The following is a 24,804-nucleotide window of genomic DNA, read 5'->3' on the forward strand; positions in this document are numbered from 1 at the left end:
TACAATTGACATACAACACTATATTAGTTTCAGGTGCACAGTATATTGATTCAACACTTATATGCCTTACAAAGTGCTTACCATACTAACTTTAGTAGCCATTTAGTGTCACCACCATACAGTTACTACAATATTGACTCTGTGACCTATGCTGTACATTATATTTCTTGACTTATTTTATAAAATAAGTTTATTCTCTATCTATGAATTTGTTTCTGATTCATTTTGTTCAGTTGTTTATTTTGTTGTTGTTTCCATAGATAAAGTGAAATCATACAGTATTTGTCCTACTCTGTCCAGCTTATTTCACTTAATGCAATAATTACTCTCTAGGACTATTCATGTTGTTGCCAATGGCAAGATTTCACTCTTTTTTATGGCTGAGTAAATTCCACTATATACATGTATCACAACTTCATCCATCGATGGACACCCAGGTTGCTTTTATATCTTGTCTATTGTAAACAGTGCTGTGCTGCAGTGAACATAGAGGCACATATATCTTTTCAAAATATTGTTTTCATTATTTTTCGATAAATGCTCAGACATGTATGGTAGTTGTATTTTTAATTTTTTAAATTTATTTTTAGAGAGGCGGGAAAGGAGGGAGAGAAACATCAATCAGTTGCCTCTTCATGTGTCTGTTGGCCAATCTCTGTTTAGGTCCTTCACCTGTTTTTCTTTAATGGGATCTATGTTTATTTGATGTTGAGTTGTATCAGTTCTTTATGTTTTTTGGGTGCTAACCATAATCATATATATCATCTGAAAATATCATATCCCATTCAATAAGTTGCCTTTTCATATTTTGGATAGTTTTCTTCTGCTATGCAAAAACTTTACAGTTTGATGTAGTTTCATGAGTTTTTTGTTGCTTTTGTTGTCTTTACCCAAGGAGATACATCTAAAAACAGTAATGTTAAGATCAATGTCAAAGAATTTACTGCCTTTTTTCTCCTAGAGGTTTTATAGTTTCAGGTCTTATATATATAAGTCTTTAAACACATTTTGAGTTTGTTTTTGTACGTATGTGGTGTAAGAAAGTGGTCCAGCAGTTACCCTCCCATTTGGCAGATACTCTAGGGTTAGTAACTGGATGTCCTTCTGGTATAGTCTAAGTGACCTTTAAACCACCATTTATTCATTGTACATCAGGGCAGGCAAGTCTGTGCATAGGCCCTTTAGTGATTCTTCCCTACTGCAGGTCATTGCTTTGGGAATGTGGTTCCCCAAGATACCATGTCTCCATCTCTCCTGCCTGTTTCTATATGGTCTCTCTCTCTCTGGTCCATTGTACCGAAGCTGTTCAGTCTGCCCTCCTTTCTTCTTTAGGGCTCATTGATCTGTCTTTAAATGTAAATTTGATGTGTTTGTGGGAAGAGGTGAGTTCAGGGTCTTCCTATGCTGCCGTTTTGGACTGGAAGTCTTTTTTTATTCATAATGATTATTCACATTACAGGGATGAGTTAGGAAATTCCTCATTCTCTTAACCTTGAACAGTTTATTTAACCTTGAATTTCTATTTTTGAAAAGAGCAAGTCCATCAGCTAAAAGAAAAATATGGTTATCTAAAATTAATCCACCCAAAAACAGTGTAGTCACAGATTGGATTAAGATCCCAAACTGCAACCATAGGTTGTTTATGGGACTCAGATTTAAAGCAAAAGCTGTAGCATGGCAGTAGTTGGGAGATGGGAGATAAGCAGATCAAGTTTTCAGAGCAAAAAAAAGAAAATGGGGTTGGTAACACCAGAGAGACTTTAAAACAAACACTGCATTGTCCTGACCAGTGTGGCTCAGTCAGTTGGGCATTGTCCCACAAAGTGAAAGGTCACTGGTTTGATTCCTGGTCAGGGCACATGCCTGGGTTGCAGTTCTGTCTCCTGTTTGGGGCACAAAGAAAGGCAACAGATCGATGTTTCTCTCTTCTCTTTTTCCCCTCTTTAAAACAGTATTAAGAAATACCAAATAATCTGTTGTAAAAGATATACCAATAAAATACATTTGCCAGGTATCAGAACAATAAAAATATAAAACAAAACTGAGAAATTCAAGGAGAAATGAGCAAATACAGTGTTGTTGGGGAAGAGTATAAACTCTTTGTGATCAGTTCTGCAGCAGATAATGTGAACCAAAAAGCCAGCAGAATGGAGTAGTAGAACAGACAAAAACAGACCCAGCTCCATAGATAGGGTCATACCTTCTTTTCAGGTGGGAACCAATGAGAATAATCTAATGCCTTCTTGCTTAAAACAAGATTTTTATTTTATCACTGAGTGTTGATACAGTTGAAAGGGCGCACTGACCATAAACTCTCCCAAGTCTTTTAAGATTTCTTTCTTTCATTCATTCATTCATAGAGAGAGGGGAAGAGAGGGAGAGGAACATCCATGTGAGAGAGAAACATCAGTCGGTTGCACGCCCCCAAACAGGGACCTGGTCCACAGTTCAGGCTTGTGCCCTGGTCAGAACCAAACTGGCAACCTTTCGATTTCTGGTAAAATACCCAGCCCACTGAGCCACACCAGTCAGGGCCACCTGAACAGTCTTGTTCTTGAAAGCAAATATATATGTGGTCATGGCCGTGTCTGACTACCATGTCTTAGTAAAACCAGAATTTTATAGTGTTGAGTTTAAACCAATCTTTTACAACTATATTAACTGATGCTCCCTTTTGTTGAACTCATGCTCTATGATTTGAATTACCCAAAGAGAGTTTTAATTTCTAAAATTACTTATTCCCAATACTGAATAAGCTCATTTAACGTATCCTTTTGCCTGCCTACCTGCAAATCAGTGGTTTGGGTGTTTATTCAGCAAATCAAGGCAAAATAAGATTTGAGTAATGATTCTTGTATTTAAGGAAATACATTTCATTTTAAAGTATTGGGGTTATCTCTACACTCTATTAATGTTATTGTAGGGGAGTCGAAGCTGAGTAAGATGAGGTTTCTGCTATAGCACTGTTTGTGATGAAATATATCAAATAATTTTCAGAATAAGTAGACTGATAAATATCATTAAAGAAGCACAGACTAGAAGTAAACTTATTTTAGTGTTTTATACTTCTAGCGCTTACCCTGAGGAAACAAGAAGTAATGTCTTAATTGCCTGTCAGTGTTATTTCATTGCTTCCATTAATAAACCAGATGTTGATATTTATTAAATACAAAAAGTATCCAGTAGAATACCAATCATAAAGATAGAAGTAATATTCAAGATTCAAATTTAACATAAAATTAAAGATGCAGTATAATTATTGTTCCTGCTTGCATTTCTGTTATAATCAGACCTTAATGACAACTTGGAAGGAACTGGGCCTTTGTCAGGGCTGTGAAAGTATTTCTCAAAAAGTACGTTACAGGTTTTGTTATAAGACTATCCAGACATCTTGCTTAAATTTCTTCAGGGGGGTTGGGAGGAGAGAAAGAGCGGTGTCATTTTGCAGGTAAGCATTCAAGGTGTGTCCTCTTGGGTCCACTTTTGTTAGGGGTGGAGATATGATTGATGGTCATTTGAATGTTTCTCTTGAGTCAGGGGAATCTAATGCAACAGTAGAAAGTTGTATTGGAGACAGAAGAGATTATACTCTACTAGAATGCAGCTCTTGTTAAAAACAGTAGAAAAACATTTTTGTGTGTGTGTGTGTGGCATAAATCCGTGTTGCTGGATTTATTAAAATGGACACTCAGAGTTACCAGGCCAGGCCCTCTGCTACATTGTTCCTGCTGCATATTCTCTAGCCCGAGGCCTCTTTGTGGATAATATACATGCTGCCTTCACAGTATTACACAAGTATTTAACCAGAGTGCTAAACACTTAATACTTCACCAGTTTGCATTCTTTCTACCAAGATAATTCTGAGGACTGTTTTTAATGCAATCTCTTCCTTTCTCCTTTTCCTTTTTTTTAGCTCTGCTTATGACAATGTCAACAAAGTTCGAGTAGCTATCAAGAAAATCAGTCCTTTTGAGCACCAGACCTACTGCCAGAGAACCCTGAGGGAGATAAAAATCTTACTGCGCTTCAGACATGAGAACATTATTGGTATCAATGATATCATTCGAGCGCCAACCATTGAGCAAATGAAAGATGTGTATCCTTTGCAAACAGCAGACTCCATTGCTTGGTCACCTTGTCGACTAAATGTGATTTGAAATGTTATGGATTTACCAGAGTAAAGGAGAAGTATATAAAGCACATTTAAGGGGACACTGTAATATGTTTGCCATTTATTGTCATACTCACATTATGTAAAATTTTTCTCTGATTCATTTTATGTTCTATGTTTAGTGTCTTTTTAACAAATCCAGTGTTCTTTGTTAATTTCAGTAAAGATTTCCTTTAAATGTGGTAATGCCATTTTCAGTCATGCTTTCTCCAGATAATGGCTTCAAGATACAGTTTGTTTTTTATGGTGAAAAGGAAAAGAAAGAACCATAGACTAAGATGGACAGGGTATAAGAAAGGGAGAGTACCCTGGATGTCACCTGATCAATCCAGGCTGTTCTAATCTTAGACTAAGTCATTTTAGGTTTAGATCTCAGCTCTCTCATCTTTAAAATTAAGGTATTAGCCCTCATGATCTTTAAGGTAATTCACCTCTAAATTATGTTACTAACTGTGACCAATGTTTAGAAATCTGGACTAAGCAGGTCCAGAGGATGCTGCCTGAGTAAAGACTACATTTGAAAGATCAAGACACTAAAAATACTGAAGAGGATCTGCCAGAAAAAAACCTTACAGTTTTGGTTAGAGCAGCATTCCTACCAGTTCACTTAATGTGCATTCTGCCTCTTCAGGGAGAGGTAGTTCACTATCTCTAGGCAGCCCTTTCCATTTTTAATTACATCTGTTACTAAGTTGTAGTGATATTTTAAGTGAAATGCCTCCAGCCCCTGCCCCTACCCCTACCACCTGTTGTCCTGCTTTACCTTTTAAAAATCACATCTTGCACTGGCTGGTGTGGCTCAGTGGATTGAGCGAGGGCCTGTGAACCAAACTACCGAGGTTTGATTCCCAGTCAGGGCACATGCCTGGGTTGCATGCCAATTCCCAACAGGGGACACATGAGAGGCAACCATACATTGATATTTCTCTCCCTCTCCTTCGCTTCTCCTCTAAAGATAAATAAATAAAATTTTTTTAAAAAATGAAAATCACATCTTCATTTCAGATAACAAGGTTTCAGGTCAGTTTCAGTTAAATCCCGTACTGTCTTATCTACCGTGAATATAGAGGAGATGTACAATATTATTAACACGAATGAATAAAAGAAATTAAAAAGCATTAGTAATGAAATAATAATATGGTGAAGTTAAAAGCTGAAGGCTTTTATAATTTAATATCTGTGAGAAAGAAATTAGCCATAGCTAAAATTCTAGATGCTTAGATAACATGGCAAGAAAGCAAGAGGAGCAAAACTAGCATAAGGATCCTTCTTGGTATGACTTCCTCATAATTATTTATTTAAGATCTTAACATTAATTGAAGAGTCAAGTAGATAGACTAAGAGTTGAATTTAATAGGAATGTGCTTTAGGCCTATATTTCTAAAAATTTTATGTTTGATTTTTAAAAAGATGATAACAAGAAGGAAGGAGGAGGAGGTAAAAGAATATTGACATTACAAGTTGTTGCTGAGCCAAAGAAAGGAGGGGGCGTGTGATACTTGCTGGTACCACCCTCACCTAGCTCTTTCCAGCAGCGCCTTAGAGGGGCTTTTTGATGGTGGACAACTTGGGAACAAAAAGGTTAGGGTTTCAAGGTTGGCCAATGTTTTCATAACAGCCTGTTTCAGGTCTTGGTCTAGGCCAGTAATGGGTCATATCAAGCACATATAATGCCCGTTGGTCTCACAGAACCTAATAAGGAGTTAACTATTTCAGATTCTTTCCATAAAGAAATACCAAGTTTTCATGAGTTTCTTATTTCCCTCATGGTCCTCATGATGTAATAACCGTTCAGGGTGGGGGTTCATTTGTTTTCAGTGCTTCACTAAGTGTGAACAGCTATTTGGTATGCTTCCTTAACCTGTCCAAACAGATATATAGTACAGGACCTCATGGAAACAGATCTCTACAAGCTCTTGAAGACACAACACCTCAGCAACGACCATATCTGCTATTTTCTTTACCAGATCCTCAGAGGGTTGAAGTATATCCATTCAGCAAACGTACTGCACCGTGACCTCAAACCTTCCAACCTGCTGCTCAACACCACCTGCGATCTCAAGGTCAGCCAGGTTATTTACTTTGGGGATGATATGTATTGAAAAAAGTTTTATTGGGGCATATTTATATTTATTGTTACTCATATTAAAATTATACCAGAAATACATGAAAACATTTTTATGGCAAAAAAAATTGCAAGTAAAGAGTACGAGTTCTTCTCTTTTCCATCCTATTGCTTCCTCCTTTTCAGAAGTAACCACTATAACAAATTGGTGTATTTTCTTCCAAAGTTTTTTCTATGCTATTACATAATGTGTACTTTATACTTACATATAAAAATAGAATCATGCGCATTACATGTAAGTTAAAACAACCATCTGTTTCATTGGTGACCTTTTTCTTCAATGCATTTTAGAAAAAGAACACTCAGAAAACCTCAGTGATTTTAATACTCAAATTATAGGCATTCCCAGTAAACAGGTGGAACTATGGAAGTCTTCGATAAGATGAAAGGATGTGCATGTGAGTTCAAAAAGACCTAGCTATATTCATCAGCTCCTGGGCTCCTTGCTTGTGGCAGTGAGGGTGGGCATGAACCTTTTGCCAAGGCAGCTGGTGTCAGACCTGAGTCCTGGCCGTGTGCTTCAAGACCAGCAGCTGTTGTGGTTGTAGTGCCAGGCATGACAACGTGTGAGGGCTGTCAGCAAGCACAGCTGCTATTCAGCCAGGTGGAGTTAGGTGGGCCATAGGCCCTTCTTCCCATGACCTGCTGGTGGCCCACCAGGTGGCGCTGCTGCACCTGAGCTAAAGTGAGCTCTTTGCTATGAAATTGTCCTAGGCTTTGCTGCATCTTTTTTCACCTGCACACAGCACAGCTGCTGGCCGTCACTGGTCTGCATGCTGCGCCCGTGGCTGCTGTGGTTTTTATGGACTGGATGTGTACCTTCCAGGAGCACAAGCTGGGGCCCCTGCAGGTAGACCCAACCTAGTACCCTTGCCTCAAGGGCATCAGGCTATTCCTACTTGATGCCTGTGGTCTCTCTGGATCCAGTGCATGTGGAGAGTCTGCAGGAGAAGGTGCAGGTGGCCCTCGCCCAATACATGTGGGCCTAGGAACTGTCCCACAGCGGTCCTTCCAGCACCTGTTTCTGTGGCTTCCCACCCTGTACACTGCCCTAGTCTCTCTCATCTCCTCCTGTTCTTCATGTGCCTGGTGGGCAAGACACCCATCACATCACTGATCCAAAACATACTGCTTTTTGGAAGAAAGGACTTGAACTGGCCCTGGCCCTACAGGTCAGGCCAGTGGCTGGACAGGACATCTGGAGCACTGCAGCTTGGTTTGCAGAACTCGGGGCACAGTTGCTTGGGCCTCAAGGGGGATTCCCCAAATGAAGGACCACAGCCTCTCTCCTCAGACTCCTGTTTTGTTTTTTTTTAATAGAATGCTTGTCTTTTCTGGTTTTTAAATGATCATGAAACCAAAAAGTAACTGTCCATCCATGCTCCCTGCCTTATTCTCCCTAGAAAGCACTGGCCAAAATGGTGGAGACTGAGGTTCTAATCCTGGGATGGTCTTGACCCTTAGTGCCCCCGGAACTCCTGGGAAGCTAGGGGTGGCTTCCTTAGTGTGATGGAGAGAAGCGTGGTATCTGGACCACAGGGGCAGCCACAGCTGGGAAAGAGTTGAGTGTGCCAGATGGCTGCTTATTCACATTGGACCCTACATGATGAATGAATCAAGGCCATTAATAAAGGCATTTCCTATTGGCAAAAAAGAGAGAGAGAGAACAAGAAGAAGAAGAAGAAAAATAGAAGGATATTTCGTGTTCATAGATTGGAAGACTTAGTATTGTTAAGATGGTAGTACTACCAAATTGGTCTACAGATTTAATGCAGTCTCTATTAAAGCCCCGTGTGGCTTTTTTACAGAAATGGACAGGCTGTTCCTGAAATGCATGTGAAAATTCAAGAGACCCATAACAGCCAAAAACAATCTTATAAAACAGTAAAGTTTAGAGGACACTTCGTGATTTTAAACTTGCTACAAAGCTATAGTAATCAATACTATGATATTGGCATAAGAGTAGGCTTATAGATCAGTGGACTAGAATCGACAGTCATTAAATCCACGTGCTTATGATCAACTGATTTTCAATAAAAATGCTAAGATCATTCATTATTCTAGGACCATTTATTTCATAGTCTTTTCAACAAATGGTCCTAGAACAATTGGATAGCTATACACAAAAGAATGAGATTGGGTCCCTCCTCAGATCATGTGCAAAAATTAACTCAAAATGGATTAAAGATCTAAATTCAATGGCTAAAACTAGAATACACTTAGAAAATGTAGAAGTAAATCTTTGCAGTCTTGTGTTAGGCAGAGCTTCTTAGACATAACACCAAAAGCATAAGCAACAAAAGAGAAAAATTGGGTTGCATTAAGATTAGGAACTTGTGTTATAAAGTAAACCATCAAAAAAGTGAAAAGAAAACCCATAGAATGAGAGAAAATGTTTGTAAATCAAATATCTGACAAGACATACCTGAGCTATATAAAAAACTTACAAATCAATAATTAAAAGATAAATAACCCAATTTAAAAATGGGGGAAAGCCTGGCTGTTATAGCTCGGTGGATTGAGCGCAGGCCTGCAAATCAGAGGGTTGCAGGTTTGATTCCCAGTCAAGGCACATGCCTGGGTTACAGGCCAGGAACCCAGTGGGGGCCATGTGAGAGATGACCACTTATTGATGTTTCTCTTACTCTCTTTCTCCCTCCCTTCCCCTCTCTAGAAATAAAAAAAAAAAAAATTTTAATGGGGAAAAAATATGAGTAGACATCTCTCTAAAGATGATATACAAATGTCCAGCAAGTATAGCATTAGTCAGTAGGGAAATGCAAATAAAAACCACAATGAGATATCACTTTATACAAAGTAGGATAGCTGTAATCAAAAAGTCAGGTGATAAGCATTGGTGAGGATTTCATTCCTATGTGTATACCTAAGTGACATGAAACATGACCACACAAAAAATATACAAATATTTATAGTAGTAAAAGAGCTTAAAGGTAGAAACAGTTTAAATGTCCAAATGATGATGGATAAATAAACTGTGATAGACTCATCAAATGGAAGAAAAAGGAATCAAGTACTGGTACATGCTATAACACAATTGAATCTTGCAATATATTATGTAAGTGAAAGGAACCAATCATAAAAGACCGCATGTTGTATGTTTTCATTTTTATGAAGTGTCTATAACAGACAAATCTATAGAGACAGAGAGGTTAGTGGTTACCTAGGACCAGTGCAATAGGAAAGAGACTGCTAATAAGTACCAGGTTTCTTTTTGTGGTTATAAAAATATTCTAAAATTGGATGGTGGTAATGGTTTTATAACCTTGTGATTATAATCCAAAATCATAGAATTGCATATTTTAAATGGGTAGGTTGTAATAAAGCTGTTTAAAAAGTACATATAGATGTATAGCAATGGTAATTTCTTAATATTTCAGTTCAATAGACATTTCCTGTGAACAGTCTTGTAAGGTGTGCCTGGCAAGGGGACGAGTGTCTGTCCCAGAAATCTGAAACAGTATATGATTGTAATAATGTCTGCTGTAACCAATATAGCAAAAAGAATGGTATACAAACAAATGCACAGAAGAGAGGTGGGTTCATTATAGCTGGGGCTATGAGAGGCATCAGGAAGAAGGTGGTATTCCTCTAAGGATGGACATGCTTTTAGTAAACCAGTGGTACGTTGGGCATAGGGTATTGTAGATAAGAAGGGACAACAGAAATAAAAGAGAAGAATAAAAGACTTAGTGCATAAACACTTGAGACCTATTTTGTGTGGCTGTAGCTTTGGGTGAATAATATAGGGTCACTGACACTAAGCTAGAGAGGTTGGTTAGTAGTAAATCATGGGGAGCTTTCTGTAACTATAAAAAAGACATTGGGCCCTGGCTGGTGTAGCTCGGTGGATTGAGCACGGGCCTGTGAAGCAAAGGGTTGCCGGTTTGATTCCCGTTCAGGGCACATGCCTGGGTTTCGGGCCAGGTCCCCAGTGGGGGATGCATGAGAAGCAACTACACACTGATGTTTCTCTCCCACTCTTTCTCCTTCCCTTCCCCTCTCTCTAAAAATAAATAAATTAATTTAAAAATTTTTTTAATTTAAAAAAAAAAGACATTGGGTTCTATCATTAGGTGGTCACTGAAAGTGTTATACAGGATGGCTGACATCCATGGAGTGTTGTGAGCTTCCCACATCAGCAGCTGATGGGGTTGGGCTTCCTCACCTTTGAGGATTCTTCTGAGTTAGATTCATGTACTTTTCACATGAGATGTAACCAGATCCTTTCCCATGAGTCTGTGCAATTAAAACACAGGTGGGCACAAAAGCAATGAACCTTCTTTTGGAATGGCCATACTTTGTTGGTTCCTGGTGATTTTTTTAAAAAATTACAATGGATATTTTTATGTCTCCTAGTGCTTTTTTGTTTGTTTGTTTCTTATCACAACCATATTATGACAGATTGCTTCTGTTTGTTTTTGGAGAAACATTCTCAATCGATATTTTAAGTATGTAATACTTCTGGGGAAAGGCGATTTTTACTTTTGCTTGAAAAAGCTCATCCTTTACAAGACAGGCAGAACCACTTGTCTCTGCACTGTTTGTGGACTTGTCTTTACCTATGGCCATTTTATTCACTACTCCATCTGCATAGTCCAAGTATTGTTTCCAAAACCCAGTTTAACACAAAGACTCAAAAACACAATAGAATGTCTTAAATATTTACAGCAATAGAATTACCCACATTTAAAAAATATGTACATATGGGCATTGCTTCATTTACATTGCATAAGTACTCAGGGGAGAATCTCATTCTAAAGATGAGTATGGGACTTCCGCCAAGATGGAGGCATAGGTGGAGACGCCGTATTTTCTCACACAACCAAGTTTAGAGACAACAAAATATTAGCAGCAGAAAACATAGCCAGAACACAGAAAATTGAACTTTTCAGAAGTCCAATAACAACAAATTCTTTGGCCTGACCGGTAAGAGGGGCGTAACTGGCAGCTGGCGGAGCAGGGTTGCACAGGGAAACTCGGTCAGACTGATGGGTTGCAAAGGGCCAACCCAGTGAGCGACCTAGTGAGCACGACCCAGTGAGTGACTGGCGTACCCAGCGAGGGTTGAGGGTGTTGGGTTGACTGTGGTGGCGTATTCCTGCGCAGATAGACCCACGAGGGAGTGGGCAGTGAGACGGGACTGAGGGGGTCCCAGCGATGGGCAGCAGCAGAGATGGCCGCCCCCACATACAGCGTCACAACCCAGCGACTTTAACGACCCTGCCCTGGTGAACACCTCAGGCTTCGCTCCTCACCCAGCGGCGGGAGGCAGGAGAGGGGGACACCATTTCCCCACTCTGACCCCGCCAGCACATACAGCATCACAAACCAGCGACCCCGCCCTGGAGGCCCTGCCCCCACCCCTAAGGCTCCGCTCCTCATACTTAATGGGCGCTAACAGACCAAAAATGGTTCAAGAAGATCTCAAAGCCCCAGAGCCCATAAATCTAAGTGACAAAGAAATAGCAAAACTTTCAGATGCACAGTTCAAAACACTGGTGATCAGGATGCTCACAGAACTGGTTGATTTTAGTCACAGGAAGGAAACTGGGACTCAAATCAATGGAGTGGACCAGAAGGAGTATAAAAATGACCAACCAGAAAAGAATGAAGAAATAAGAATTCAAAAAAATGAGGAGAGACTTAGGAACCTCCAGGACATCTTTAAATGCTCCAACATCTGAATTATAGGGGTACCAGAAGGGGGAAAGGAACAACCACCAGTGGAAAACTTATTTGAACAAATAATAAAGGAGAATTTCCCCAATCTGGCAAAGGAAATAGACTTCCAGGAAATCCAGGAAGCTCAGAGAGTCCCAAAGAAGTTGGACCCAAGAAGGAACACACCAAGGCACATCATAATTATATTAGCCAAGATTAAAATGAAGGAGAGAATCCTAGAAGCAGCAAGAGCTAAGGGGACAGTCATCTACAAAGGAGTCCCCATCAGACTGTCAGCTGATTTCTCAAAAGAGATCTTACAAGAAGGGGCTGGAAAGAGGTATTCCAAGTCATGAAATCCAAAGACCTACAACCAAGATTGCTCTATCCAGCAAAACTTTCATTTAGAATGGAAGGGCAGATACAGTGCTTCTCAAATAAGATCAAATTCAAGGAGTTCATCATCACCAAGCCCTTATTATATGAAATGTTAAAGGGACTTATCTAAGAAAAAGAAGATAAAAAAGATGAACAGTGAAAGGACAGCAAACTCACAGTTATTAACAACCACCTCTAAAACAAAAGCAAGCTAAAAGGACAGCTAGATCAGGAGCAGAACCATAGAAATGAAGATCTCATGGAGGGTTAGCAACAGGGGAGTGGGAGAAGGAGAAGGGGGAGAAGGTACAGAAAATAAGTAGCATAGATGGTAGGTAGAAAATAGATAGGGGGAGGACAAGAATAGTATGGGAAATATAGAACCCAAAGAACTTGGGACACATGGTCATAAACTAAAGGGGGGGAATGGTGGGGGTGGGGGGTGCAGGGTGGAGGGGAATGAAGGAGGGAATAGAACAACTGTAATGGCATAATCAATAAAATAATTAAAAAACAAACAAAAAAAGATGAGTATGGTTATGTCACTAAGTCACCGATTTGTTGTAGTGTGTGTCCAAAAGGCAGGTAACAGTATTGTGGCAATTCAGGTACATAGATGAGGGATGACAGCACTGATGAGAAGAGTCTTCTGCTTGAGCTCTCGAGTCACCATACACCCACCACATCCTCAGTACCTTGGGGTGATCTTGTGACTTGTCCCACAGGCCTCTCTGTGTTTAGAAAGTTTATAGCCTGTGACCTTACTTCCTTCTTGTTATGAATTTTCAAGTAGGTAATTAATATTTCTTCCTTTTCAATTGGCTTCTGTATTACTACAGTGATTCCTACTCTTGAGCCCTTAAGATATCACTTCTCAGTATCTTGGACTTTTGACTGTACCAGTCAAGGCCAACAGCAATAAGCTTTCTTTTTGGTTCCTATAAACATGGCTTTGCACTTATTATCTGAAGACCCAGCAGATGTTGACCTCTTGGAACCCTTTTGGGATCTTCTCTTGTAGACTTTCTCTTTATTTCTCAGGGCCACAGAAATAAGGGATATAAACTCTTAATTGGAGATTTATTTGGCTGGCATATTTTTAGTGGAGCTATGGGGGGGCGAGGGTATGGTTTCTAGTCTGTGTCCTCACTGTTTGCTAGACTGAACCCATAGAAATCTGGGATGCTAGGGTCATAGAACATGTGGTTCTGGGTATGCCTGGGAAAGAGGACTTTGAAAATTTGAATTTATACAGACCCAAAAGTAGTCAATTGGAGTGCTATAGGGCATTTTATGTTCCTTATACTATATCCTAGTTGTCTTACCTTCTTTCATAAGGAATTACAATAAATGGTATTACTTTTTTAATCTTGTATCCTTAATGGTTTTCTGGCTAATGTCATGTAAATTTGGTTAGACTTCTGTGTTGTCATGTTAAAGGAACTTTTGTTTTAAAAAATCATACGAGTTTTCCACTGATGACCATACATGGAGTTGTGAAGTCTTTTAAAGATCTAAACTGATATCTTCCTCTTTATTTTTTAAATTCTAACTAATAAATTTTTGTGTGTATTTTATTCCTTTTTTTTTAAAGATTTTATTTATTTATTTTTAGAGGGGAAGGGCAGGAGAGAGGGAGAGAAACATCAATGTAAGGTTGCCTTTTGTGCATTCCCTGCTGGGAACTGGCCTGCAGGGAACCGGCCTGCAACCCGGGCATGTGTCCTGACGGGGAATTGAACCGCAATCCTTTGATTCGCAGGCCCGTGCTCAATCCACTGAGCTACACCAGCCAGGGCTTATTCCATTTTTTTTATTGTTGTTCAAGTATACTTGTCTTCGCCTTCTCCCTACCACTCCCCCACCCCATCCCCTAAATTTTGAGAAACTACTGATTCTATTCCCTGTACTAGGTGGGGGGTATACAAATAATAACACATTATACCACTTAACATCAATTCGCTATTGTAGAAATTGATAACTAAAGGAAAAGAATTAAACATTTTTTCTGTCTAGAAGAATCTGTATCAGGATAAACAAATCGCTCTTGTTGATAAACAACAGCTGACCTCCTTTTTTTTTTTCTTTATGTTTAAATTTTTTTAAATTTATTTTTAGAGAGGGGAGGGAGAAAGAAAGGGAGAGAAATGTCGATATAAGGAAGAGAGAGAGAGAAACATTGATTTGTTGCTCAGTACATTGGTTGATCCTTGCACATCCCCTGACCAGGGATCAAATCCACTTCCTTGGGGTATCAAGGTGACATTCTAACCAACTGAGCTCCCCAGGCAGGGTAGCTCTTCTTTAAAAAGAATGCCAGTCAATAAATGCAAAAGGAATAATGAAATTAGAAAATTATCATTTTGTAACTTCCAATGAAATAATTGATTTGTGCAGTACAATCCATGGACCCTGTTAGCCCTGCTCAAACTCTAATCCCCTGGGTCAGCGGCCACTGTGTCTCCACATGGACTTCCTCTTCATCTCACACCTAGATCATATCTTGATCTGGTGCCTACTCTCAACTCTACTTGGATGCTACTTACCCCACTGGGCTGCTGTGGTTCTCCTCACCCCACAGAGACCCTTATTTAGGATACCCGATCCCATCTGATAGCTTCTAGACTAGATTTCCTGGAAGGAGAGAATGAAGAAGAGTAGTTTTAACTACCCTTAGTTTTAACTCTGAAGAAACAGATGTATTGCAGGATTTAGACTGATAGGTACAATTATCTTTTCTGGGAAGGAATGCTAGTAATTCCAATTTTTTATTTTTCTTTCCTCCTTAATATTGCCACTTTGAACAATGTAATTTTATTAACATGATTATTGTCATATTTTAACCTGGTAACTTCTACCCTGCTTATTTTTAAGAGCTTATCAATACTTCAGATAGCGTGAAAATATAGTAAATCCTCTTAACAGCATTGATAGGTTCTTCAACTTTATGCAAAATGGCATAATGGGACCTGTTTTACATAAGCTAATTGATATAAGCAAAAGTTAAGTTTCTTATCAACATTATAACAAAATGCCAGTGGATGAAATTCATCGATGCGATGTTATTCAAGGACCTGCTTACTGATCTAGAATGTCTGCCAGTTAATTCGTACCACTTTTCATGCTTCCTAAAACATCTAAAGTAAGGCATTTGTTCACCAAATTTGAGTGCTCACTATGTATAGGACACTTAGGAATAAAAAGTAAGTTATGTATTGCCTTTTTCTAGCAACTTCCATTCTAGCTTGGGAGAAAGGGATATACACAAGGATCATAGATTGTGGTTGTGTGCTTATATATAATAAACATCTCTGTTTTCCAAACTAGTCTCCGCTTTCCAAGGAGACTGGAAAGCTGCCTTCTATACGCTTTGTTGACATGCTTCTCTTTTTCTCAGGTTAGTTCCCCAGAGACCAAGGAATTAAAACATCCTGCAGTTTCATTGGACTAACTATATTATAGTTATATTTTATGCACGTGAATCTGGAGTAGTAGCATGAAAGTACGGAATGGCCAAAGTATGATGGAAAGCCAGCAGTACTTTTTGTGAGTCAGAAGAAATTAGAAGCTGGGTGTTAAAGGAAAAAAGATTTCCTTCAGAATATGAAACCTCTTTTAAAGTTCTAGGAGTATATTTGACTACAAGGAGGGAAGAAGAAAGTGGAAAGAATCTTTGGAAATAACTACATTCATGGAACAGTTGGAAGGACAGCAGGAAGTGAAGTGTGAGCAGTAGAAGTGTGGGTTGAGGGGCTGATCCTGGCAGTGAGGATACTGGGAGTGCCAGCAGGTGGGGGCGCTAGAAAGGATCCTGGGTGGTTTTTGGTAACTTTATTTTTATAAAGACCAGTTTAGTTGCAGCTACATATTACCATCATTATTGCTATTACCTTTTTAAAATTATATTGGTAATGCTGTTACTGGTTGTCCTGATTTTCCCCCTGGACCCTCTTCCACCCAGCACCCTACACTCCCTCAGGCAATCCCCCCACTATTGTTCGTGTCCTTGGCTCATGCATATAAGTTCTGAGGCTTCTCCATTTTCTATACTGTACTTTACATCCCCACAGCTATTCTGTAAGTACCTATTTGTACTTCCTGCTCCCCTTACCTCATCACCCATTCCCCCATATGCCCCTCCCATCTGGCAACCATCAAAACACTCTTTGTATCCATGATTCTGTCTCTTATTCTTTGCTTAGTTTGCTTTTTAGATTCAGTTGTTGATAGATAATGTATTTTTGCCATAATATTGCTCCTAGTTTTGACCTTTTTCTTAAATAAGATCCTTTTAACATTTCATATGATAATGGTTTGGTAGTGACGAACTCCTTTAGTTTTTTCTTATCTGGGAAGCTCTTTATCTACCCTTTGATTCTAAATGACAGCTTTTCTGGGTAGAGCAATCTTGGCTGTAGGCCCCTGCTTTTCATGACTTTGAATATTTCTTGCCAATCTCTTCTAGCCTGCAAAGTTTCTTTTGAGATATCAGCTGACAGTCTTATGGGAATTCCCCTGTAGGGAACTGACTTCCTTTTCCCTTGATGCTTTTTAGATTTTTCTCTTTATCTTTGACCTTTAGTATTTTATATACAATGTGTCTTGTAGTGGGCCTATTTGCATCTGTCTTATTTGGGACTGGACTCTCTCTGCTTCCTGGACTTGCTTGTCTATTTCCTTTACCAAATTAGGGAAGATTTCTTTCATTACTTTTTCAAATATATTTCCAATTTCTTGCTCTTTCTCTTCTTCCTGCATCCTAGTAATGCAGATGTTGGACCTCTTGGAGTTGTCCCAGAGGCTGCTTATTTGGATCCTTTTTTTTTTTATTCTAATTGGTTGATTTTTTCTTCTTTATGTTCCCTATCATTGATTTGATTCTCGGCTTCATGCATTCTACTGTTGTTTCCCTGTAAATTGTTCTTTATTTCAGTTAGTATATCCTTCGTTTCTGACTGGATCTTAGTTATGCTGCCGTGGTCCTCACTAAGTTCCTTGAGCATCCTTGAAACCAGGGATTCGAACTCTGCATCTGATAGATTGCTTATCTCCATTTCATTTAGCTCTTTCCTCTAGAGTTTTGATCTGTCCTTTCGTTAGGGCCATTTTCTTTGTTTCTTCATTTAGCAGCCTCCCTGTGTTTGTTTCTATGTATTAGGTAGAGCTGCTTTGACTCTGTCTTGGTAGTGTGACCTAATGTAATAGGTGTCCTATAGGGTCCAGTGGCACAGCGTCCCCTATCACCCAAGCTGGGTAGTTGAGATGCTGCCCTTTGTGTGAACTAAGTACACCCTCCTCTTATAGTCAAGCTTTGGCTGCTGTTGGTAGATCAATGGGAGGGATTTAGCCAGGCCAGTTAACCGTATGGACTGTCTGTGACCACATACCACCAACCTCTGCCCTCAGTGGAAGATCAGCTGTGCAGGAGCAGGGTGGTGGTGTTCTAACATAGTCTGTAGCTGTCCACTGGGTGTGCTGGTCCTGGGGTTTCCTGGGTGGTGCAGGGCAAGATCAGCCCCCCACCTGTGTTTTGCCCAGGGCACCCTGCCTAAAGCAATTTGAGATGACTGCTACTGGTGCTGGGCTTGGAGATTCCCAGGCAAAACAAGCTGTTAATCTCAGCCTGCTGCTGCTAGTGCTATGTCTGGGGCTCACTGAGGCCAACTATTGTTCTTTGAGGAGATTTAGGAAATTTGAAGCATGAGCCAAGACCAGCCATTCCTATGGAAAAGCAGCTTGGGTGGGCCCTAAATTGGGTGGGACAGGGTCTCTGAGGATCTTCAAAGCGGGTCAGTATTAGCCAGGTTGATGGAGTCTTAGATAGGGTACCAGCTTGCTGGCTCTATGGGAGAAAGGATTTAGAAAAGGAATAATGGCCTCTGCTTGCCTTGGTGCCAGACACTTCTGTCCCTCCCCGTACACCACTGGTGCCTTTCAAGCTGCTACCCCTGTGCTGGAGCTCAGAGGGAGTGAGTCTGGAGCTCAGTAGGTGAGTCCGAGTGTGGGTTCTTTAAGAGGAGCTGCTTGGGGCTCCAGCAGTTTCTTCCACCAACTTAATCCCGCCTGGCTCTTGCAGCCAGAAGTTGTGTGGACTTATCTTCCTAGCACTGGAATTCCGGCTGGGCCCTTGTGTGGGCCTGGGACTCCTCACTCCTGAGATAGCACTCCCACGTTTTCCTTGACCACATGTGTGTGGGACAAGCCAGTTCCCATCTGTGCCCCTCCTACCAGTCTGGATGGATGTGGTTTCTTTAATCCCGTAGTTGCCAGACTTCCACTCAACTCAATTTCTGATAGTTCTGAATGATGATTGATATATATTTTAGTTGTAATTTTGATTTGGTTGTGCAAAGGGGCAACCAGGTCTGCCCATGCTGCCATCTTGACTGGTAGTCTTGTGTTTTTTATTCTTATGATGTTTTGATATTAAATTGGTTAGAGTGTCTAAGAAGTACATTTTTTTTCTTCTTCCCTTAGATATGTGATTTTGGCTTGGCACGCGTTGCAGATCCAGACCATGATCACACAGGCTTCCTGACGGAGTACGTAGCCACCCGTTGGTACAGGGCTCCAGAAATTATGTTGAATTCCAAGGTAAGGAGTAAGTTTACATAAAAAGAAAACGAGCAAGCAAAAGACCCTCAGTCACGTGTCACAGTAGGCTTCCCTTCTCAGTAAGCCTGTTTCCACCTGGGTTTCATATGGCCCGTTTGGCCAGAACCAAGGTGCTGTCATAATTTCCTGTTCAGCTTCAAGCTCTGGGCCCTGGGTTTTGGCCTCTGCACCTCCACTGGAGTAGTGCTGACATGGAGTACAGCTTTGGAGGGTGTGCCTCTGTCTCTGGTCAGTTACAATAAATGGTTTTTGTCCTTGGCCACCTCTGCTGAGGTGTTACCTGTGGCAGCTTTTACATCTGCTGCCGCCACTGCTGGGTGCAGCTTGAGTTGGTGCTAACCTCTAACAAGTTATCCAATAGTGTCTTTCTGTGAACGTGGACTGGGGCTGTTCTGTAACAGTCAGCTTTATCTGACGATAAGAGTGTCTCCAGCAAAATTATAATTTGGAGACAACTTAGGTAGGAAAAGAATAGAAATGCTATGGACTGTTCCAAAATTATATGATGATCTTGTTCATCTGATCGCCATGTGGTGATGAAGAATGCATCTAGTTTGCAAGCAAACTCTTCCGGTGAGGTTTGAGTCTTAGATGAAATAATTGAATAAATATATAAAAGCAAGAAAAAGTGAAGTATGATATCTTTGTTATGCTTATGAAACAAGTGGCAAGTATTGAGGGCTTCTGTGGAGATTGAGGTTCAGTATTTTTAATATATAATTTGCAAATAGTATGTGAATAAGGTGTCAAACTTAGAAACTTAAGTAGGCCTGACATACTTCCTGTATCTAATATCTCAGAATTATGAGATTCTTGATCTTAATTTTATTTACCATAATGAAATATTAAGAAACAAGAAAAGCATGGACAACGTTGTGGTGATTGCTTGGGAAAGGGGGTATAAGGGAGCTAAATGATAATGAAAAAAAGATAATAAAGGTTATATTTTAAGAAAGAGCCCAGGCTGGTATGGCTCAATGTACTGAGTGTCGGCCTCTGAGCCCAGGGGTCACTGGTTTGATTCCCAGTCTGGGATACATGGCTGGTTTGCAGGCCAGGTCCATAGTAGGGGGTGTGTGAGAGGCAACCATACAATGATGTTTCCACCCCCCACCTTTTTCCTCCCTCTTTTCCCCTCTCTAAAAATAAATAGATAAAAATCTTTTAAGAGAGAAACATGAAGAAAAGCAATAAAAATAGACATTCGGCCCTGGCTGGTGTAGCTCAGTGGATTGAGCACAGGCCTGTGAAGCAAAGGGTTACTGGTTCCATTCCCAGTCAGGGCACATGCCTGGGTTGCAGGCCGGGTCCCCAGTAGGGGACACGTGAGAGGCAACCACACATTGATGTTTCTCTCCCACTCTTTCTCCTTCCCTTCCCCTCTCTCTGATTGATAGATAGATAGATAGATAGATAGATAGATAGATAGATAGATAGACAGACAGACATTGGATGTTGTATCTCAGATCCAGGGACCATAAAAAATTGTATTTTTCTTCCTCCATCCATTATAAGTAATGCAACAGAAGAGTTTGGGATGAACATTACATTGCTTTTGTGAGGAAATGGAATTTGTTTAAAGCGGTTTGTTATTTTTGATATCATATTTATTCAGTTCAGTTTTCAAAGTAAAATTTCATTAAATTGAATTATAAAGAAGGATTTGATACAACATGTTTTAAAGAAGAAGAAACTATGTTGATTCTCTTATAAAATTTTGTATTACAACTAATCCCACATACCAGGTTCTCTCTTTGGAGTGGCCACGTGATAGCCATTCGATACACTCACTGCTGGTGTTTGGTGCCTGCTAGTTATAAAGGAGAACTGTCAGTATGCTTTTTATTCTGGTAGCTCCCTGGTCATACAGCCTCCATCCTAACTCGAGATGCCTCCACTGACTTCACTTCTCAGTCATCGTCTAGGGGTCAGTAGCCAGAGAGGGTGGCTTCTGTTCTGCAAGGTGTCTGGCTAGGTCTCTCTTCTCCTTGCAGAGCTAACTATAGTAAAATTATTTTCTATTTGCAGCCTGAGAATGTTACTTCTAGTCCTCCAGGTCTCCACCATTTTTATGGTTAATTACACTAACCATAATTGTTAATAAGTTAATAATTAATAGGAATTTGTGAGGAAATTCTTTAAGACTATATGTTAACTTCATCAAACTTTCAGCCACTAGTTTTACTATCCATTGATGATTTTAGAACTCTCATTCTTGCTCTGTTTTAGAGCAAGAATGGTTAATTTATTAATTCACGGTTATTTTATTCAGTGACTTATAATCCATATCTACCATTCTGTATTTTGATGCTGAGACTATGTCAGATTTTTCAGTGGGAGCCACTTTGACATGCTCCCACTTTACTTGTTCTTCAGCACTAGATGTGCCAGGTTTACTTTATACTACTTCCCTGTCCCAGGCTTGGAGTGGCCATTTCTCCAGGGAGCCCTGGTTGCTTTTAACTAGTTATTTTTTTGTATTTTAGATGTTCCTCTTTATGTAATTTTGGTCCAAAGCAAAAGTTATTTTGGATGACAAGAATTTCAGAAAGAATTATCTTGAAATTCAACCTCATTTTATCATAGCTGTAATTCTGATTAGTAATTCTTTGATTTCCCCCCAAAAAATGTTGCTCTGTTTCCCTAAACTTTACTATTTAGCAAAATTCTTCTCTGTGTTTCATATTTCCTCTTCCCTTTATCATTATATCTAGCATTTTCCTTACAATTAAGCTTTTTTTGCAGTGTTATATGATTTAAATCATTCTTCGTCTTTTCATAGAATTTCTTGAAAAGAAAAATTATATGCGAAAAATTAATAGAAAAAGAAGACAAGAAATAGGGATTGGTAAAATATGTTGGAAACAGAGCACACTTTTTTTTTTTTAATCTTTAGAGGGGAAGGGAAGGAGAGAGGGAGAGAAATATCAATGTGTGGTTGCCTCCCATGTGTCCCCTGCTGGGAACTAGCCTGCAACCCAGGCATGTGCCCTGACTGGGAATCGAACCATGGTTGCTTGGTTCCAAGCCCACACTCAATCCACTGAGCTATGCCAGCCAGGGCTTTTTTTTTTTTTTTTTTTAAAGAGATCAAGAGTTTTTAGCTTGACTTTGTTAGAGATAATTTGCAAAATCCTTAAAAATATATTGGAAGTGTAGCAGTGCCTCTTCTTTTGAGTTGGTTCCAGATTTCCAAAATGAGTGAATAGGCCACAAAGCAATGGGTGTTACTGCTTTTTCTGGTTTCCAGGATTCTAAGTCTGTCTCTCAAATTATTTGAAAAAAAGAACTGTAGTGGACTTTGAAAATTTTGATTTAATAATGTTAATCAAGTTTGAAAAGAAATAAAATTAAGTAGTTGTTTGGCATCTTTTAAGGAAGACAAATTATTATTGGTTTCTCCATCTTTTTTCAATTATTTATGAATCGTAGAACCAAAGAAGAAGCTAAAACTCCTGACAGTCATGTGCCTGTCACATAGGAAGGTCTTACTGTGCCACATAACACCAGATACCATTCTCTGTTTTTTCTCGCTTTCTACTGCAGGGCTATACCAAGTCCATTGATATTTGGTCTGTAGGCTGCATTCTGGCAGAGATGCTATCCAACAGGCCCATCTTTCCGGGGAAGCATTATCTCGACCAGCTGAACCACATTCTGGGTAAGGTTCCTTGGCACATTAGGAGCTAGATTTACCTAGATCATCTACCCACAATTTACATTAAAGTCATTTCATTAAATTAGGAATCCTTGCGACTCTTTAACCTATGACAGACATGAGTTTTTAACCCTTCCTTGATTGAAAATGTCAGGGACCCTTGCTCCCCTGACCGATGTTGCTCGGTGGGTTGGATTGTTGTCCCCTAACCAAAGGGTTGCAGGTTTAATCCCTGTTACAGGTGTTCATGATCCCTGGTCTGGGCACATGTGGGAGGCAAATAATTGATGCTTCTCTCTCCTTTCTTCTCACTCTAAAAAAGCAATGAAAAAATGTCCTCAGGTGGGGATTAAAAATAATAAATGTTAAGGACCCTTGTAAAAATTGGTTAGTAAGACTTCTGGCCAAGATAGAAGCATAGGTAGATACACTTTGCCTCCTTGCAAAACCAAAAGAAGGACAACAACAAATTAAAAAACAAAAAATAACCAAACATGCCAGAAAATGGAAGTGTATGGAAGTCCAGCAGCCAAGGAGTTAAAGAAGAAATATTCATTGAGACTGGTGGGAGTGGCAGAGACCAGCAGCTGTGCAGAGAGGATGCGTGGCAAGGCAGCTGCTAGAGGGTGGGGGGACTCGGGGAGGGTACAAGGTGGCTGCTGATGGACCGGGTGGTCCCACATTTGCTTGTGGATTAACCAAGAGGAACAACTGGGGAGTGAGACAGAGTGCGCAACCCAGGGTTCCAACACAGGAAAAGAAAGTCTCAAAATCTCTGACTGTAAAAATCTATGGGGGTTGCAGCAGTGGGAGAAACTCCCAGCCTCACAGGAGAGTTCATTGGAGAGACCCACAGGATCCTAGAACATACACAAATGCACCCACCCAGGAAATAGCACCAGAAGGGCCCAGTCTCCTTGTGAGGAGCAGGGGAAGTGGCTAAAGTCCAGCCAAGAGCCAAGCAATGGGCATTGTTCCCTCTCTGACCCCTCTCCCACATACAGTGCCACAACACATACAGTGAGGTGGGTTGCCCTGCCCTGGGACATGCCTAAGACTCCACCCCTTACAATGTACAGGTGTGACAAGACAGCCCAAATGAAAATACATACATTTTCTGAAAAATACAGCCCAAATGAAAGAATAAACCAAAACTCCAAAAATAGAACTAAGTAATGGAGAGAGAGCCAACCTATCAGATGCAGAGTTCAAAACACTGGTCATCAGGATGCTCTCAGAAAAGGTGGAGGCTATGCAAAGTGAAATAAAGAAAAATATATAGGAACCAACAAGGAACATTCCTTGAGGAGAAGAGAAGGAAACTGAGACTCAAGTCAATCGTTTGGAGCAGAAGGAAGAAAGAAACATTCAACCAAAACAGAATGAAGAAACAAGAATTCAAGAAAATGAGGAAAGGCTGAAGAACCTGTGCGAAAACTTTAAACGTTCCAGCATCTGAATCACAGGGGTACCAGGAGAAGAGGAAAAACAAGAAATGAACTTACTTGAAAAAATAATGAAGGGGAACCTCCCCAATCTGGCAAAGGTAATAGACTTCCAGGAAGTCGAGGAAGCTCAGAGAGTCCCAAAGAAGTTGAACCCGAGGAAGCACACAACAAAACATATCATAATTATATTACTCAAGATTAAAGATAAGGAGAGAATCTTAAAAGCAGCAAGAGAAAAGGAGACAGATGCCTACAAAGGAGTTCCCATAAGACTATCAGCTCTAAAGAAACCTTGTAGGCAAGAAGGGGCTGGCAAGAAGTACTCAAAGTCATGAAGGGCAAGAACCTATATCCAAGATTGCTCTATCCAGCAAAGCTTTCGTTTAGAATTGGAGGGCGCATAAAGTACTTCCAAGATAAGGTCAAATTAAAGAAGTTCATCATCACCGAGCCCTTATTATATGAAATGTTAAAGGGACTTATCTAAGAAAAAATGATTAAAAATATGAACAGTAAAATGACAACACACTCACATCTATCAACACCTGAACAACAACAACAAAAAACCCAAACACCTAAGCAAACAGCCAGAACAGGAATAGAATCACAGAAATGGAGATCATGTGGAGGGTTATCAGTGGGGATGGGGAGGGAGGAGAATGGGGGAAAAGGTACAGGGAATAAGAAGCATAAATAGTAGGTACAAAATAGTCAGGAGGAGGTTAAG

General features: G+C 40.0%; 1 protein-coding gene across 1 annotated transcript in view; it reads left to right on the forward strand.

Annotated features, from left to right (window-relative positions):
* MAPK1 (mitogen-activated protein kinase 1) overlaps nt 1–24,804 on the forward strand; it is an 82,501-nt gene that overhangs the window by 35,794 nt on the left and 21,903 nt on the right. Inside the window, exons 2-5 of the mRNA XM_037158724.2 lie at nt 3,914–4,096; nt 6,045–6,234; nt 18,834–18,950; nt 22,518–22,632. Of these exons, the coding sequence (XP_037014619.1) occupies nt 3,914–4,096; nt 6,045–6,234; nt 18,834–18,950; nt 22,518–22,632 (605 nt within the window). The remainder of the gene's footprint in view (nt 1–3,913; nt 4,097–6,044; nt 6,235–18,833; nt 18,951–22,517; nt 22,633–24,804) is intronic.

The sequence above is a fragment of the Artibeus jamaicensis genome, unplaced genomic scaffold (genome assembly GCF_021234435.1).
Source record: "Artibeus jamaicensis isolate MK-2021 breed Jamaican fruit bat unplaced genomic scaffold, CSHL_Jam_final contig_1128, whole genome shotgun sequence".
Classification (NCBI taxonomy): Eukaryota; Metazoa; Chordata; class Mammalia; order Chiroptera; family Phyllostomidae; genus Artibeus; species Artibeus jamaicensis.